Genomic DNA, 19548 nt, shown 5'->3' with positions numbered 1-19548 from the left:
TCATTTTAAATAGATGAGTGGAAATGACAGCCAAAGCCACTGAAAAAAAAAGACATCATTATTTGCTAACAACAGCACCAAAAAAATTTGCTTGAGCATGCAGTCCTGCTATAAAAAATATGCAGAAACATATGCTTAGTCATGTTTGTTTTCCTGTTTAATTAGCTGTCACATTTATGAGTCTACATCGCTAATAGTTTAAGACTAGATTTTGGCCAAAGAGTCTTTTTATTTAAGAATTGCAGGTAATTAAAAAAGTGAGTATGATATCCAATGTGCAGTTCTGTTCAGACTTAGGTTTTATGTAGGAATATGATGATTAGAGATGAGTTGTGGTCGTCTACGTTGAGCCAACTGTGCAAGTATCAAGTAAAAAGCCATAGTTAGTGGTCGGTTTATAGCTTTGTAACATCAGAAATGTGAAGGTTTCACATATTCAACTTTTTTGTAATAGAACTTCATAATAAGTCTTATGATTAAATGAAATCAGCATCAGCACAACACTAAAACTATCATATCACTCCACTGTCTGCTTGTTTATTAGCAGTGGCACAAAAATATGGGCTAACATTCTTCTTCTAGATGTATGGAAGCCACACAGGGCCAAAACTAAAGCTAATACTGTTTACTTTAATATTATCTGTGAATGTTCCTCAAATTCATTGTTAGTGCAGTATCTCAGTAAGAGAAATAATGTTCTGTAAAAATATGCATAATACAAGAAAATGACACTTGTAATCCAATATTTATAAAACAGGATTTAAGACATTTAAAGACGCTTTATGGATGTGTGCAAGACAACCTGGTAAGAGCAAGTTTCAAATGAGAGTAACCAAGGTGTGAATGGACATGTGTGAGTTAATCTGCTGTAGATCGATAGCAGAGAGACTACCCAATATAGACACAAAAAAAAAAAAAGAGGGAAGAAGGAACTGTGATGAGGAGGAGGAGGAGGAGGAGGTGTAAGCACAGGAGTGAACAGCATCCAGCTGAGATATGAGACTGGCTGAGGAATGACAAGGAGGAAAAAGCCAGGAAAGGATGGAGGTGTTAGGAGTGGGAGTGGGAAATCAAGGGAGACGTAGTGAAGCAGAAAGCCTCAGGGTCATTTCACAAAAACAATAATAATAAAATGATAAAAAAAAAATGAAATCTCCTTGGTCTCCAACAGAGAAATGATTGATTGTTGGACTTCAAAAGCACAAAAGTGAAGGAGGAGGGAACAAAGCTGCATTAGGAACAGAAGAATAACACCTGACAACATTTTCATGCAAAAAACAACTCAGAAAAAAAGAGCTGAACCCCTCCACCTCCAATCTCATTAATGCCTTTCCTTTCTACCTTTCAGATGGGTAATTTGCAGTTCGAGATAATACGCCCACATGTGAGAAACTACGGTAAAAGGGTGCAAGATCATCAGATTTTGGAGAAAAAATGAAAAAGATGAAACAAGAAAATAAAAGACAAACAAAAGTGCAAGAGAGGGGAGGATAACAAGGGCTTCTTTAAGCTTAAGGAGTGGGAAGAACTTCACTTCTCCCACAATACCGGGGTGGAATTTACAGTCATGCCTAGTAGCCCTCCTAAAACCCACAGTAGCTTGATATTTTTAATAACCCTCTTTACCACGCTCTACTCACAGACTCACAAACATACAGACACACACATGCAGTTTGTTACTGTTTTGGCATGCAGCTAAACTCATACACTGGCTGTAAACACTTGAAGGTAGGCCCTGCACTCCCTCAAAGCACCAGCTGTTTCATCAGTGATTCAGAACTAATGGATGTGCAGACAGAAACATATGGCAACCTATTGAGTGGCTGCCTCGTTGCAATAAATTTAGGCAACATTGACTCATCAAACAATTGCCATTTCATGGAAACCAGAGCTTTCTGCTGCTTCTTGAATAAAATTGACTTTCATTGTTAGAATGTGAAAGATGAATGGATTCCGCAGTAATGAATATGTTGATGAAGAAAAGGGTGAAGAGTGGTTTAATGGCTGATTTGGCACTTTGTAATTGGTCCATTGTAGATTCAGGGTCAAGCACAGTCAGCGCCCCATCTGATGTGTAATATCTTGATGAAAGCTCAGTTCAGACCTAGGATTCACGAAGAGATGAGCTGAAAATCTGCTCCTACTTACCATGGGTCGGTCTTCTGCATTTTGAAAACCTGCCAGGTTACGTCAATATAAATGGATGAGATGGTGTATTGCTTCTGTAGCAGTGAATCACTTGACTTCGGTTCTAACTGCAGGCTTTTGGTTTTTGTGCATTTGGACTGAATTTGTAGTGTGTTCAAATATGAATAAGGACTGATGGTGAGTTACTTGTTACAGTTGTAATGTTGGTACCTGATTTCCTGCTCATCGTCTCTTGAACTACATCCTACATATTCATGGCTGTAGATATATGTGTAAATTTTCTCTATACAATTTACACAGCCTTGCCAAAAAGAGTCTCACTCTAATATTTCATCGAACTGTATTAAGCTTTGTTTATGTCACACATTTGCTGTGACGCATTGGTTCAAGAAACTTATGAAATGTCAGAACACTTACTTCTATCCTTCTTTGAAGGTGCAATGTTGGTGAACCTATATCTGACCAACTGAAGTGACCCCACATCATAACACTGCCCCCGCAGGCTTGTACTGTAGGCACTAGGCATGATGGGTAATCATTTTATCTCCTCCTCTTCTCAGACTGACGCGATCATCATTCTGGAACAGGGTCAATCTGGACCCATCTGACCACATGACGTTTTTCCATTGAAACACAGTCCAATCCTTATGCTCTCTAACTGCTGCTTGTTTTAAGAAACGAGAAGCTGCTCACAGTTCAGTTAGGGTTAAATAATTTGATTCTTATTAACATATTAATCACTGAAGTAATTATCCAATGGAAGGCTCTTACTCTAATCTGCTTAGTTGAATCCAGGAGGAGACTTTTTTTGGCCAGGTTGTGTATATGCAAACAACACCCACTTTTCCCATTTTTCTTTGAAACATTCATTTTGACTTCAATTGATAGAGAATGAAGAAATGAGGGGGAACAGGGAAGAGAGAGTAAGGGAATTACTTGCAGCAATGGGCCTGAGAATGAAAATGGAATCAAACCCTGGCCACTGACCTACACAGGGGACACACTACCAGGTGAACCACAAGGAATCCCCTTCCCTTGGCGATGTTTTTCTCCTAGACTATTAAGTCCACTGACACAATCTTGTGATTTGCAATATTGGGCAAGACCACAAAAGACGACTTACAGGAAAGACACCAAATATTTCTTTTACATATATCCTAAATTTCTTGTATTGAACAAAAAGTCTGATGAATTTAAAATAAAGAAAGCAATGTTGTTCCTTTTAACTGTGGGAGGAAGCTGGAGTACCCAGAGTATCCTGTAGAGTCTGCAGAATATCTATGTACAGTAAAGTGTCCTGTGTCCTCCAATTGACCAAAGACACGCACCTTAATAGTGAAATTGTTCAGTCAGGCTGAACAAGATCTATCCCTCAGTCTCCCCGATGTGTGACAAGTGTAAATCGTTGGAAGGTACCTTGTCTCATTCTTTTTAGTTCTGTTCCTCACTGACAGATTTCTGGTCTAAAATATTTGACTGGTTCTCCAGGGCCTATAAAAGGCCTCTTTAGCCTGAACCAGGACTTGCTATTTTTGACTGTTCTCAGACTGTCGGGAATATACCTGCAACACTACAGCGTCCACTGGAACTTGGAATGAGAATTGCCAAGAGGCTGATATTAAAAGAATGGAAGTCTCCAAATCCTCCTTCTTTTCAAATGTGGGTCAATGATATGTTGACATTGATACAGACGTAATTGAGGACATGTTCTGTGAACACTTTTTCAGGTGCTTGGACTTTGTTTCTTGCACACTTGGAGGACATTAGATTGGACTAAGGATTATATCTGTATACCAGTGACTGTCCTCTGCCCCTCCTTGTTTAAGTAAGGACCGCCTAGTTAATTAATTAGGTATTGTACATATCTGAGCCCTTGTTCTTGTGTTTTTACATAACTGAAAACTGCAAAATAAAATATTATTAAAAAAAACAGTGTAACTGGTCAAAATCAAAATCATTCATGAATGTGAGAGTTAATATTTGTCATCTGTGAATGTCAGGCCTGCAATGAACTGGCAACACGTCTGGGATATACCCTGCCTTCACCCCCTGGTAGCTGGGATAGGCTCTTGCATTCCTGTGACCCTCTAAAAGACTAACAAGCTTGGAAAATGAATGAATCATGGAATGAATTTTGTCCCTTTTCCTTCTGGTGTATATGCAATCCATTGTTTTACATTAGTATTTAGATGAAAAAATGCTTGACAGAATAATCCTAGATTTTGTATCTTTTTTTGAAATTCCCTGTTTGCAGCATGTACTCCTTGAGCTACAGCCAATAAAAACAAAAACATACACTATATAAAGACCGTGTTCAAAAAACAACCACTGCTGAACTGACAAGTTGAGTTCCAGGCGATGCAATCAGCCAACTTGATTTGAGCTGAGACGAGCCAGTTCACACCGCTGCAACTTTTCCCTGTGGCGCTCTAAAACATCTCGGCATGAATCTTTGGTTAGGATTGAGCTTTAGAACACTTCGAGGAACTTTTGTCACAAACTCCCAGCTGGAACATAGCCTCCTGGTGGTAGGGAGTGAAAATTGTGGGGAACCATGTGATGAGGGGTCAGCTTTAGTCCAACACCCTTCTCTTTCTCCAACTGATGATGCTGGCATGTGTCATAGGGCATCAGTAGTCTGCACTGCCAAGTAGGAAATGATGTGTCATGTATTTAAGCTTGCAATTCTATGATTGAAGGATGTGCTTCCCCGCAGGCCTGCAGGATAAGGCACTGGAAACAAATGTGAAAAATGGCCGGGCTAAGATTGGGAACAAAGCCAGACGAAAGAGATGGGTGGGTGTGGGAGGCTGCGGCTAACTGACTGTGGAGTGTTAACAGCTCTGGGAGACAGCATGAAAGTGACAACAGTAAGGTCTAAAGGAGAGCAATTAGGAGAACATAGAGAAAATGTCAGAAGAAAAGGGCAAATGTGAGTGTACCTTTATCTATGGAGGCTCCTGCCATGTGGTAGAAACTCAGGGCTGTGTCCACATCATTCACATTCTTTAGGAAAGTAAAGAAATTCTCCACCTCCTCAAATGTGATGCCCTATACAAGATGAAAAAACAGGAGTCTGGATGAAAAACTTGTGACAAATTAGGAACAAATCATTCCTGCAGTTGTACCTGGGCAATTACAACACAGCAATCCTCTGAAAAATCAACCAAATATTGTCATGACAAGAAATAATACAACTGCAAAATGCCTTTTGGGGAGCAGCTCAACAGTGTGACACAAATGAGGAAGTGGGCAGAAGCACTCGACATACATGGATGAACAGCGCGACACGAGTGGACCGAGAAACAGACGGTCTAAGACACACACACGTGAAAATACACACATATACACATGTACAGTCACACAGCTCCCATAATGCTGATGAGCTCATTTGGAGGAAAAAAAGCGAGCAGCTGGTTTTAGACGGTAATTAACAATTTTTCACTCATGTTACAGGTTATGCCAACTCTGAATGACTGAGAACAGGCTGGTAAAATCTGTAAACAGTAAAAGAGGAACTGAAATAGAAAAAGTTGCTTGTTGCAGTCTTATTCCTTAAAGGGATGCCGTTATGGCTTCACCCTGGCTCATTTCTCATGCCTCAGAGGAACATCACATCAACTTCACCATTTTCTGTTTCCTCTGCTAATCGCTGCATTTAACTATCAAACTTGACTTCTCAAACCTCTGACTGATATGTTGTACTTTAAAATATACCAACACACCACTATTTGATGCTTCCTATCCTAAAATGAAGTGGGACGATACCTCTGGGGATACAGTATGCATGAGTGCTCCTTTAGTGAAATGACTGATAGGGCTTGTTACAGTTCAGCAGAACCAACATGAAACCAAAGCTGATGCAAAACATAAGAGACAGGAAAAGACTTGGAAAAGGATATGCATATTCTGAGTTTAGTTTTGAGCCCTTAGCATTTAAAATATTTCTACATTTTTCCCCTTCTGGTCTTTCCCTATGGAGCCATTTGACTTTGACCAGCAATGTTACAGTGTTTGGAGAAACGATGGATGGGTCAAAAAGTTGTTTTTATCACAGGCCTTGCAAAGTCATGCTGATATTTTGTTTGACAAAATTACCTAATTAGGCAGTTTTTGATTGATAGAGCAAACGAAGAGGACAAGCCTGAACAAACATGAGCTAAAAGACAGAGGCAGTGCACCGCAGAGAAATTAAACAGAAGGAGAAATCAAAGGGAGATAGTTTTCTAACTTACATCTGCAACACACTGCCAACCTCTGCTGTGTGAAGGTCAAAGAACCGCTTGATTTGTTTTATTTTGGTGTCATGTTTAATGATTAGAACAGCACAGCTTGCATAAGAGGCACAGCTCTAGCTTTGGTGTTGTAGTGTGTCGTCTACGGTTTTTACATCAAAGTTATTTTTCACTTGTGAGTTAAATGGACAGTGAAAATATCTGTTGATAGGGTTATTGACACCAATCTAGTAACACTGTACTGTAAGTAAAATTATTTTAGTTATAATTTTAGTGTCTAGGCTATATCTGCATAAGTCACAAATATAAAAAAGGTGTAGTATTTCTTTTAGAATCAAACACATCCGCCTCTTTCTCTCTAACTTAAATAGGAAACACATTTATTATGAAATTAAATGACACTGGTAACCATTATCAAAGGACAGCTAACTAAAAAGTAGGTTCTGGCAGCAACAGCTATGCAGCAGCAACATTGACAGAGTGGATCAAGATGCAGCAATGCAGAAAGGCCTTACACACAGGTAAGGTAACACGTCCCAGGTGTTAAGCCAATCTGCTGAGCACTGGATGCTCTATATATATTCACCACAAGAGAGAGTGGGTGTCATTCATGTGTGTTATCCTCTCTCTGTGATGTATTACCTCTCATTGCATCTTACAAACACAACATCCAAGAACAATCTCCTCTCCTCTCAAGTGTCTGTTGCATGTTCTTCCTTATTACTTAAAACACACACACCACAACACACAGCATCATATATAACCACTGGACACCAATCACTTATCTCACATGAAAAAAAGTCTCACACATATGTTTACCTGTGCATCCTTAAACATCTTCTTCAAACCCTTCTGCATCAGCTTGAGTTTACGAGACTGGACGCCACTATAGGCGAGCAGCATGCCCCCAAACTGTCGCTCAGCGATTCTTCCATCCACAGGATCATTTCTCTCAAACTGTAGAAGACGGAGAGAGAGACACTCATGAAGGGTGAGTGCTATGCAGAGGGACAAACAAATTAATAGGAAGGGAGGGCATGGGAAGATGGGAAACAGTAAATACTGGTGTCAGGCTTCAAGTTGAATCATGCTTGGAGCTGGCATTGGTGACATAAAATCTGTATGTGCATGTTTTTTTACAATGTTCCACTGAAGCGTGGCTTAACAGCAGCGGGCCTTGGCTGTGTCAGGTCAATCCAGTCGATTTATATCCAAGGCTGTTTGACAGCAATACAGCTCACTCTCTCCTTTCAATCTGGATTTACCAACCTCTCAAAATGTTAATTTGTTGTGCTTTTGAGATACAGCTCATAACTGAGCCAAAATAATCCTGGAGTGAATATTTAAAGTGACTTGACCTGTCAAGCAGCAAGGAGGAACATTTCTAAGGTAAAGTCACATGGTCTGGACAGTGAAGTTCTCCTGCACATCAGCTTTGCCAAAAAACTGCCCTGACCTATTTGTTTTTATTGTCTTTTAGCCAAAAACATTATCTTACAACTAGAAAAAATGGTGAAATGTAAGTGTATTGTGCTTATTACAAGCAACACAAACTCATGCTATTGATAATTTTCTGTGCTTCTAGATAGGCTTAATATTCATAGATTGAGAGGTGAGAAGTGGTCTCACTCTGAAAATAAAATAACACTCTTAATTTAACATTAATTTTCTAATGAAAAACATGCTTGTCACAATTTTAGAAAAAACTTTTCTTGAAATTAAAAAAATGGTTTCAAATTTAATTGTTTGCTCAACCAGAAAAAAAAAAAAATCACTGCTGTGTTTGCTACTTTAAGGGTAACTGTGACTGATAATAACAATAGCAAGTGTGTGATACTGTATAATATAATCCCATGATACCATGCTATTTTCTGCAACATTTATTGTGCTGTGAAAATCTCATATCGCTCCAATACTCGTACCATTGTAGGCTGTAGTTCTCTGACATTTCTATATGTATGGAAAGAGTGTTCTACTGTGTCTCTCTCTACACTCTCTATATATTACATTCTGAAAACAAGATTGCAATCCTAACTTTACTAGGTATTATGAGTTACAAAATGGAGACTAAGATACAATATGTGAGGTGAGAAGTTTGACACTTGGCAAAAAAAGTCTAGAGTTGGTGAAATATGGCCCCAGGTGAGCTGCAGCCTCTGCAATTAAAGAGCAAGAAGAGAGGGCAGGACAGAGTGAGAGACCTATAAAGGAATAGGATTACTCATGTTAGAACAGGGCCAGCCTTGTCTGTGGCTTTGTGATTTCACTCTCCGCATTGTGGTATCATTACAACCTGACAGAGTGCTTTCTCTGTGGCAGATGCTCACAGTCTAGTCTATTCTTGGAGGTTAAGATGACAGCGACCATTATCACTCTGTGTATCACTTGGGCACCACACATGCTAATTAACAGAGTAAAAATATGCTCAAAAACACTGATCTGTTGCTCTTACTGCAGAGAGCGGGGACTGGGGCAGCTCGTGTCACACAGCTTTGAGTGAGTGACAGTGAGCGGTGCAGACAGACAATGCACACAATGTATCTGTCATCCTCAGCGGTTGTTTTCCTTTGGAAAGTGCGAAACACTAACCTGTCATAACTTCTTATCTCTCCCCTGGCACCACAAGGGTTTTTGGGGATTACTTGTGCTTTTTCTCAAGGACTGACTGAACAGGAATCATAACATCTACTTCGTCTGAGATAGAAAGACTGACAATTTAACATTACAAGATAGCTATAAATGAAGTCTGTACACAAGGGATTACAACAATGTGGAGTGGAAGAGGGCAAGGGAAGGTCATTTACAGTAAACAATAGAGGTGTGACTCTTCACTGGCCTTATTATTTGATTCAATTAAACAATTCCTAATGCATCTCCAAGGTATTGCAACTTAAATTTTTTTATGACAACACACACCTGCATTTTAATCATTTGATGCAAGCACTTTGGAAAATTTGAACAGTTTATTGGAGATGAAAGACAACATCTAAAAAAACAATCTGTAATCTAGTCTACAAAATAAACACCTGCATATGTTCATTAATGGTATCAGTGTGAGCCACCTCACTACATAAACGTGTGTGCATTACAAAATAACAAAATAAATCCTTCTACCATGCCTGAAAAGTATGTGTGAATATTCACTGGTCCATGTCTGCATCACAATCTACCCCTGAATTGAGTTTTTTTTTTACATTCATACAAAGTAAATAAAGTGGTTTAAATGTTTAATGTTATAATTATCCTTCAAACTAACATAAAATATCTATGATTAAATATCTACATCGAAAAGTAATCAGGAGTTACTCTTCATTTTATTTTTGACCTACAATAAATTTTTTCATTGGTTTGATTGGAATCATGCTCACAAAGAATTGAAATAAAATATATATGGAAGTACTTATAAATAAATAATATTACCTTAACCCATAAAGACCCAAACATCCACCATTGAACAAAACCATCTACTGATCTAAAATGTCTAATCCCTGTTGATCCACTAATCCGATCAATCCATGCAAATAATTGGTGTAAAATGCAGTTTGTCATCTTTTCATGGTCATCAGATATGACCCATTTGGACGTTCAGGGGCTCCGTAGTGAACGTGGAAACACCATCATCTTCTACAACATTGATTCATCAGTAAAACCCATGGAGTTGGATCAATGACAGTGGATGAACACACGTTGTTTATGTTGAGATACTGGTATCTTATTTACTGAAGAAGTCACTTTTTCATCACTTTTCTCTGTTTTTGATATAATAACCCTCAACTTTAATCTGAGCTTTTTTAAACATCTACATGATCAGTTAATACAGGAAAATACATAATTTTCACAAAAAAAAAGCAAAATATAGATGATAATATTATAACAAATGGTGATAAATCATGTTAGAAAGGTTAAATAGAGAGAAAAATGTATTTTGGAACTGTCATAAAAGTAGCACTGGGTCTTTATGGGTTAATCTTGTACGTTAATTGGGGTTGTGATTAAACATCTGCATAGGTTGACATACAATGAACCCTATAGACTGAATATGTTCCATACTAAATTCTGGCTTTCCTTTTCCATTACCTCCAGCTTAAGCACATCATGCTGCAGCTTCCTTTGAAACTCCAGGAAGGCGCCAATGGTGAGTTTCCCTTTAAGGTCCTCTCCAAAGAAGTAGGTGGTGAGAGCAGAGCTACAGCCGGCAGTTTTCAGGGTGTTTCCTGTGGTGGAGCGATCACGATGTCGCATTCCCATACTTGTCTGGGACCGAATAATGCTCTGAACCTGCAGTGTACAGGAGTCCCCGAATCAAGTAGGTGAACAAGTTTAAGCATCATTATACAATGTAAAATAACAGCTGGGACATACTGTACATGCACTGCTTATGTAATTGTCTGAGAATGCCTAAGTTCTGGTCATGTACAGTACGACCTAAAGAGATCAGTACAGTTTTACACACAGGATTTGTAAAGATTGTGGTCAGTTTCTATTAGTGCTGCCACCTAAAAACTGCATCTTGGACATAAGACGATCCAAGTTGCTGGACAAACTTAGCTAGAAAATGCAGATTCATGAAAATCCTTGACTGTAATTCAATAATATACAATTTAGGGATTTGCCAAGGGAGAGGCTCAGTGCCAAGTTGAAGGGAAATAACAGTTTTATGGATGTATAGCAGCTTCTGATGGATTACTGATAAAGATCTAAGCAATAAGATCCAAAGAGGGAAGGGTAACTTAGATGTGAAGACTTTGGGATAACTTTATTGTAGACAACAATAAACAAGCAATAATCAGTATGAACATATCTGAAGTAGGATATAAAATAATAATGAGATTAAAAAATATTGTTAATGACTGCTGATTTTTTGGAGTGCAAAAAATGCATGACAATTATGCAACAATTATGCTTTGAGACACCTGTCTATCATAAAAACCAAAATGATGAGATTTAAGGGTAGTAGATTTGTTTTTTTCTCGAGCTTTGTCCTTGTACTTCTTGTTTTTTCGGTCTAACCTGCTCAAACTCCTCCAGGTCCACCTCTCCATCGCCGTTCAGGTCAAACATCTTGAAAGCAATCTCAAAGTTTCTCTGGGGAGCTGGACACAATGAGACAGTGACACACACACACAAACACACACAAAAACACATTCTGAAATCAATATAACACAGTATGAAAACAACATGTCACTGGATTAAGTCAGAAAACACCTTAAGAGTTCAATACTGGCTAAAAGTGCAGCATCTTCAGTCTTCATGCTCTTTTTTTGGCCAATAGCCATCAGAATAAACAAAAATCGCTAATCGATCAACCAACAGGAGAACTGCTAGGACAAAGCCTGCACAACATTTCACTGACATTTGCATTTGTTTCTGCAGTTTGTATAATTTAATGCACATATTTTTTGTGAGTAGCAACTTAAGAACAGAACCTTTACAACCAAAGAAAAAAATACTGTCACAATACACTTGGCTTTATACATCGTCTTGTATTCTTCTGATTTAATTTCTTATGGGGAGATTTTTAATATTCGATCTCACTTGTACCACTTTGCAGTTGGAACTAATGTCTTCATCCATTAAGTAAAATATGTCTCTTTTGTACTATTTTTGTGGCCATATTAAATGGATTGAACCCAAGCATAAAACATCCTGCCCTGTCTGCTTAAAAATGATTCGTCCTTGAGAAACTCCCCAGAGACTTTCTCCATATGAACGGATTATAATAAATGGTAGCGCTAAGCTGGGGATAAAAGTTTACTAGCCATGGGAGAGGAAAGAGTTGGATGTATATTTTCATTACTTAAACTCTGACACATTAAGGAAAGAAGCATTCATATGGCATCCATTCCCTGAATCGTCCTCCAACCCTAGATTCATTAATACAGGCTGATTCCGTGAGGAAAAAAATAGCTTTAAAGTGGCTGTGTGTTGATGCACACAGATTAGCAATAGTAATGGAAATAATTGGACAGACCGGCAGTAACATGGCCTGGTTTGGCTTTGTAACACAGCTATTAATATTTTAAAGGAAAACTTCACTTGAGTTTTCATCCTATATGTGTTGGAATGCAGTAGATTGGTTCAAAAGACCTGATGCCACATTGGGACATATTTTGCTTTTTAAATAGAATTACACATTTTAATACATTTCCCTGTGGTCTACATAAACTGTAAATGCTATGCTTGGGTCTGAATTCTTCATTAATTCAACTCCACAGATCCATCTTCAATCCTATTTCTGAGTAATGACACCAGAAAGGTTGTTTTGAGCACTGGCCCGTTAAATGCAAATGAGCCACTTCACACCCCACCCGCTCCAGCTTGTTGACCATGCTGCTCTGTCCTGTTTCTCTGCACTCTGACAAATGTTCGTCGGAAGTCTTGACCTTGTGCAAATGTTGTGACGTAACTAGTTATAGACGCAATAGATTAAGTGGGAATTAAAACGGGTTGTAGAAATCCATTCGATTTGGTTATTTATTTTTTTATTTTTTTGTTCTCTCTCTATTTTCTGTTGGCTCAGTTGTTAATTTTGTATATCACAGATTTGTTACTGTTTGTACTTGATTCATTTTCTACGGCACAGAGACTTTGTTATAATGTTCTTTTTCCTGCTGTTGCCCCTTCTCGGAGGGCCTTGGGGTTGGTTTGGGCATGGGGGGAAATGTATAATGTATGCACTGTATTCCACTTCTTTGTATGTACTGTTACATTGCTCAAACAAAAAAAAAGGATAACTTTGCAGCGCCTGGAGGGTTCAAATTCAAACTTTTTAAACTATTAGGGTCCCCAAATATACAAATGAATGTACCAAAGACTAATAAAAGTGGGTTTAGCAAAATATGACCCCTTTAAATTAATGATAGCTCTCTTTGTTTACGGGCGTCTTTCAACAAACAGTCAGACACAATACAACAAAATCACTAAATGATATTGATACTGATAATGACACAACACACAGGAATTATTGCAAGTTGTTTAAAAAACAGCTTGTATACTTTGCATAGTCAGTAGTGGTAACATAAAATGCATAATTTAACTCCACAACAGCTTCTAGCTGAGACAAGGACAGTTATCTATGTTAAACTAATAGTTGTTAATGAGGGCTAATGTTTTTTTTTTCTTCAGGAAAGGGTCACATGACAGGGGTGCCATAAATCAGAGTATGGATACATAGTTACTAATAAGACACAATCAAGTACTGAATGTGAATATCTGCATTATCATTTCCTAAAATATCTTTCTGTCCACATTACAATAAAACTAGTGTGTCCAAAATAAACAGGGACATAAAATGGCACATTAGTGTGGATGCAAAACGTAAATATGTTGTTTTTGTGTGAATGTAGTCTGGGTCGCAGGGGTAAAGTGCACAGTTCAACAATGTACTTACTGGACAGCACAGTGGTGAGGAAGATGTAGTCGGAGAAGGAGATAAGGCCACATTCTCCCAGTGTGTAAAATATGCTGTCCTCATCTGCAAACTTCTCTCTCTCCTGCGCTATTTTCTGCTCATCAAGGCCCGAAAAAAAGGAAAACAATACATCTTACATAACGTACACACACTGTACTCTCACACTAACACAGTCACATCATATATAATGAGTGTTTACAGTCCAGACATTCAAGCACAGTAACCATCATGCAAGTGCTGCATACACATGAAGCCATACAGGTGAGGGTAGTAGTGACGAACAGTTGTGGTCAGTTCTTTTCAATCTATTACCCACTAAAGGTTGTACTCACAGCGTGACACTGACATAAAGAGAGGGAAACATCACGAGAGACTGTAGCACAAACACACACACTATTGATTAACCATATCTGAAATGCAAACATCATCGAAACAGAGTCACTTCAGTTTTTCTTCCACACACACAAACACAGTTAACTGACGATTTTCTGTTAGCATGTGTATATTCACAGCATTGCATGAAATAGTGACTTAATTACATGCACACTATACAGTCAGTAATAGAGACAAGGAGACAGCGCCCCAGTAGAAGGACACTCCATTAAACAGAGTAGACAGATGGATAGAGCATGCCTTTGGGTGGGGGGCTGGGCCACACTGAGCCCATGTGAAGTTACCTCCGTCTGTAAGAGGTCCATTTCAGAGGAAGAGGAAGGAGGACAAACAACTGTTAGAGAAAAGCATGGCCTCTGCTGCCTTTAGCAGGGCCTTAAATGACAAAGACACACAAGTGCATTCATTTTGTGACACACAGCTCACACCCACACTCAAGAAAAAATTTCATCAAAACAAAACTATAGGGAGACACCACTAAAATTAGGGATTCAATGATGTTTTTTGGTCAGTCAAGCCGATAAAAACTCAAACTGATAAGGCTGTGCCATACCAATCATTTCTAGTTTCTGCCTTTTCAAAGTACTGTAACTAGGGCATCGTGTTTGCTGCTGTAATTGTCTTCATAATAGCAAACTGAAGTTTATGACCGCGCTCAACTGGCAAAAAAACATGTGAATGCTAAAATCCAGCGGCATCTCCCTAATTTAAAGTGACAGAATTCTTTCCAGCTCTTCCCCAAAAACCGACTCCCTTCTCATGGGATACATTAAATGACAATTTTATGCACCTAACAATTTGTACAAAATTTATCACTATGCAAATATGGATCCATGTTGACACTAAAATGCTACAAATATAGAAAATAGTGGATTCTACTGTAACATTTATTATTGATGACATTTACACTTACAGTAGGAGAAGGGAGTGGAATAAAGAGGGGGATGTGTGAGAGACAAAGTTATTTTTGGAGTAGTGCTACTGGTAGAGAAAAAAGAGGGAGAGAACAAAATATCAAGTTGTGGTGTCTCAAGAATAGAAGACTTCTGTGTTAAAAGTGGCAAAAAAAAAATATTAGAGAGAGACTGGTATGCTTGTTTAGAAAGGGATAAAGAAGAAAAAAAAGAGTCATGAGTGAAAAGAGGTTGGTATTAGCCTGAATTGGAAGACTGACACAGGGAGACAGCTATGGGGACCCTCAGTGAGCCATGTCAGTTCACAAAACATGAAAAGACACGTAAAGTGTGTATTTAAATGGGTACACACCAATACTCATACCTACACAGATGCCCACACACCGACATGAACACACTGGGCCTCATTATAATGACCAGAACAGAGGCACAGAGCACATTAGGCATAATAACTCACTCTTTACAGTGTCCCAAGTCAAGGACAAAAACAGCCCCACAGAATGACTTAATAATATGAAAAGAAACTCAGGCCGCATAGTGGAATTAATAAGTATAGCCTTAAGGAATGAAAAGAAAGAAGTGAAAGAACAGAGTTTCTTCTTTTAGGAACCCTACAACCACAAACTCTCACTGCTGAGCTTTCACTCTTGCTCTCTCACACTTTGTCAATATACTATCTTACCGTACCTCCACGAAATGTAAAAGGCAACGTTCTTCATTCTCGAAGTTAGAAAAAAAAAAACAAAACAAACAAACAAACAATGAGACAGTTATTACTACAACAAAACTAAAAATCTACATGATTCACGCTAAGAATTGTGCCAGGCTGTATTCTGGTACAGTGGTATTTTGATTTGCAAGCTCAAAGTGACATTACTAGCCTGTTTTCTCAAAGGGACAGTACTTGTAAAGCTAAGCTAATGGGAGGAAGGAAGAATAATGAATCTCTGAAAGAAAACAACAATGCAATAAAAATAATTCAGACTAGGAATTGAAGCAGGTACATTCATGATTTGCTCCTTGAACCTGTCAATTACAGATCTCTACAGATGTTAAAATACTTCATTAGATAACTTGCTGGAAATGCAAATTATCACGATGATTTTTACATCAAGACCAACTAAACAACTGAACTCAAAGATACAACTAGTAAATACAATAGATAATGGTAAAAAAAAATTAGTTTCTGATAATGGGTTCCCACTGAAGAGTAAAAATAGTAATAAAGAACTGGGTCAAGTTGGGAAGCAGCTCCAAATTATTCTATCATATGTATCTGAGCTCATCAGTTCCATGTTTTTCAGACAGACACCAATCTATTTTATGGCTGAAAACATGGAACAAGGATCTCTATGTCTGGCAGCTCCACAATAAAATAAATAATAAAATAAAATAGCAAAATAAATAAAATAAAATAGTATAAAATAAATAGTAATAAATAAAATTAAAATAAAATAGATAAAATAGTATGTCATAGTGTGAACTATAGGCACAGTTTTATACAATTATGCTGATGATGTTGAATCTACTCTGAATATGCTCATAACAGAAGTGGATGAAATCATGCAAACTTGTGCATTTCTTTTTGCTAAAAATTTGGTTGAAATGTGCAATATATTTGGTTGGAAACCTGACTAATAACTGAAAATTTGCAACCAGAAGTCGTGATGGAGAAGAAAAAGTAAAAGTGATTCAATTTCACAAAGACAGATGATGGTGCTAGCCACTATATCTGTAAAATTACCGTTTCAATTGAAGGTAGAAACCTGAGAATTTTACTGAAATATCTTTCTACCAAGGAGAGGCTCAGATTCAAGGGATATCATATTTCTGACATTCAGTCCCAAATGAAAAGCATGTCTGTCCTTCGATGCAGGAGATGGATGAAGAATCAATTAGGGAATCAGTAAAGAATCAATGATAAGCAGAATTGATAATAGCACTGATGTCAATGAAATCAAACCCCATCCTTACACAACACTGAACGATTTTGCTTATTCTGTGTCTCATCAATCTTTATTCACCAAATTAAGACATTTTTCCTTTCAAGCACTGTGGCAATCCCTCAAAGGGCTTCTACTACAGCCAATGTGGTATTTAACGCTCTTCAAAGAATCTCCTAAAGCACTGATTTTAAAACTTAATTGGTGCTGCATTTAAGTCAATTATCAGCTAACACCTCCTCTGTCGACATGCGTATCTATGGATCACTGTCATCTGTCTATGTATGAACATTTCTTATTAAAAGTCAGCCTCAGGCCTGTTCATATGTTCATTCATTTCTGCATGTGTCAGCTACACCATGCTTACATGACAGAATGAACAAGCCAACTATTCTGTGAAGTGAGGCAGAAACACAGTGCTGACAGAGCTGCTGGCTGGACAGCGTTGGGCAGTCACTCTGTATGCAGGGTTGTCATATGTACACATGGATGGGGTTAAGGGTTTGGCTGGGGCTAATCTCTCAAGTCTTTCTCTATGGAATTCACCTTCAGGAGCCTTGAACAAATTTGTGCCAGTCCAAGCTCAAAGCGTCTACAAAATCAGGCTAATACAAGTCAGGGCTGGCTTACGGCACACATTAAAACTGTTCAATTTGGAAATTAATTAGAAGCACATCACTGAAAGCAAAATTATAAAAATCTAGAAGGCTTTTAAGTTTTGGGAGATTACTAATTGCAAAATATTAATAAAAATCTGATACTAGCAATATGTTCTGCCACTTTTATTTAGCATTTCTGTCGATTATAAAAGCTTTAATATCCTACTTCCATCTGTGTGTTGTTTTAAGCTTTCAAACGATTATACACTATAAAACAAATAACATTACTTACTTAAAATAACACATTCAGGATTGTTTTTCTGATGAGTTCAATTAGCTGTGGCACAGCTGTGGTGATGGGAGCACATGCATTTCTGTAATGTTCTTTGTCATCACAAAAGGAAACAAGACACACTGCTTCTAAAGACAAAATGTATAAACTGTACTATTCTGCACTATACTATACTAAAACATTCATATTCTAAAACTTCCACAATCCCCTCACATGTATTTTTTGGCACTAGAAATATGCATCTTGTCTTCTAGAGCATTATTTGCTATAAACACTGTACACAGAGTTCTTCTCTCAGACTAAAAATTTAGTTTAAAGGGTGATGGTAGCACAGACTTGGCCCCCTTTAATGCCACTGCCACAGGCTGCAGCAGTTTGTTATCGATTAGATCTGTGACCCTGTCCAACACTGCAGCTGCTGACACCCCCCTTTAACAGGAGAGGAGACATGGTGATAAGTACAAGAGGTTTGAGCTACAGTACTGTATATGTACATGTTATTTCTGTTCAGGCTTTTAAACATTAATGCTCACATTTAAGACACAGTGAAGTTGACAAGGTGTCAAAGTCTCGTATCCTGTTATTTGTGCAGTATCCTCTGAACACCAGAGCAAAGGAATGAATTTATAGGTCTAGGCTGAGACCTGCCATTGAAGATGAACAGCTCAAGCTGCAAAGCGAGAACGTCTGCCCCCACTCCCTTTGTCTGTGCATTTGTGTGTTGAGAGTGTGTGTGCCTGAGTGATGTCTGTCCCCGAGCGGCCTCTCATCTTTTGTACAGGTGAGTCTTGAGAGAACTCTGCGTACTGGAGCACTACACCAGTGGGGATATACTGATTAAAATAAAGAGAAATGTGTACAACGTGACAGACGGACAGTACCAGGTGAGTGAGAGAGAGGAGGAGGAAGGTAGTGACATAAATGCATTAAAAATGAATCAGTACTTCTATGTCCTTTGTGCCCCTTTGTCTGATGGGGTAGCTCTAGGGTTACTGTCACTTTTGCAGGTACAATTGAAGAAGTGACTTTTATGAAAAAGGAAATTGAGAATGACCTGCTTGAGGCTAAAGCAAAGTCAGGTCTGAGGGTGACATTTCTGAAGGATGCCTGTAAGCTCTCACTGTGTTTAGGTTCTCTTGACCCGTGCTGCCACACACAAGGACACTGTCCATCCAGACCTAAAGAAAAATGACATATTTTATGATTCTGAGACCATGATTCTGGCTATGACCGCCATACATTTATAACATCAAAACATGGCTGACTCCAGACAGCACAATAGCAAATTAGTGCTGGACAATATTTTCTCTCAGAATTGTTACTGTGATATGCTTATGTGTGATTACTGAAAATACCAAACAGCAAAATTTGGTTGGAAAAATAAAAGGAGAAGCAGTTGGATGGCATTATTTCAACTACTTAAGAATGATAAAAAAAAATACTGTCAATAGTACCTTCAGTGAGTGAATCATTGGATGTAACTAATTTCCCTCCAGTAGTTACAGCACTCACCTGTATTAAACTCAGTTGTTCACAGTAAAACAACTCTTATTATTTAAAAAAAAAAGTAATTGTTTTTTATGCCAATATACTCTCCTAAAAAAGTTCTACAA

The 19548-nt window shown here is 38.2% G+C and overlaps 1 protein-coding gene across 5 annotated transcripts in view; it reads right to left on the bottom strand.

Moving 5' to 3' along the window:
* Positions 1 to 19548, bottom strand: part of micu1 (mitochondrial calcium uptake 1) — a 41870-nt gene that overhangs the window by 1467 nt on the left and 20855 nt on the right. For 2 of the 5 annotated variants that reach the window (XM_030156861.1, XM_030156863.1), the window contains 6 exons: positions 14472 to 14477; positions 13774 to 13888; positions 11394 to 11476; positions 10461 to 10661; positions 7203 to 7340; positions 5091 to 5199 (listed from right to left, as the gene is read on the bottom strand). In XM_030156861.1, the coding sequence (XP_030012721.1) occupies positions 5091 to 5199; positions 7203 to 7340; positions 10461 to 10661; positions 11394 to 11476; positions 13774 to 13888; positions 14472 to 14477 (652 nt within the window). Of the gene's footprint in view, positions 1 to 5090; positions 5200 to 7202; positions 7341 to 10460; positions 10662 to 11393; positions 11477 to 13773; positions 13889 to 14471; positions 14478 to 15788; positions 15822 to 19548 lie in introns of all 5 variants that reach the window. The other 3 variants (XM_030156862.1, XM_030156864.1, XM_030156860.1) reach the window with 2 other exon arrangements.

This window comes from Sphaeramia orbicularis, chromosome 15 (assembly GCF_902148855.1).
Source record: "Sphaeramia orbicularis chromosome 15, fSphaOr1.1, whole genome shotgun sequence".
Lineage (NCBI taxonomy): Eukaryota > Metazoa > Chordata > Actinopteri > Kurtiformes > Apogonidae > Sphaeramia > Sphaeramia orbicularis.
This window is presented reverse-complemented; position numbering and strand designations above follow the sequence as displayed.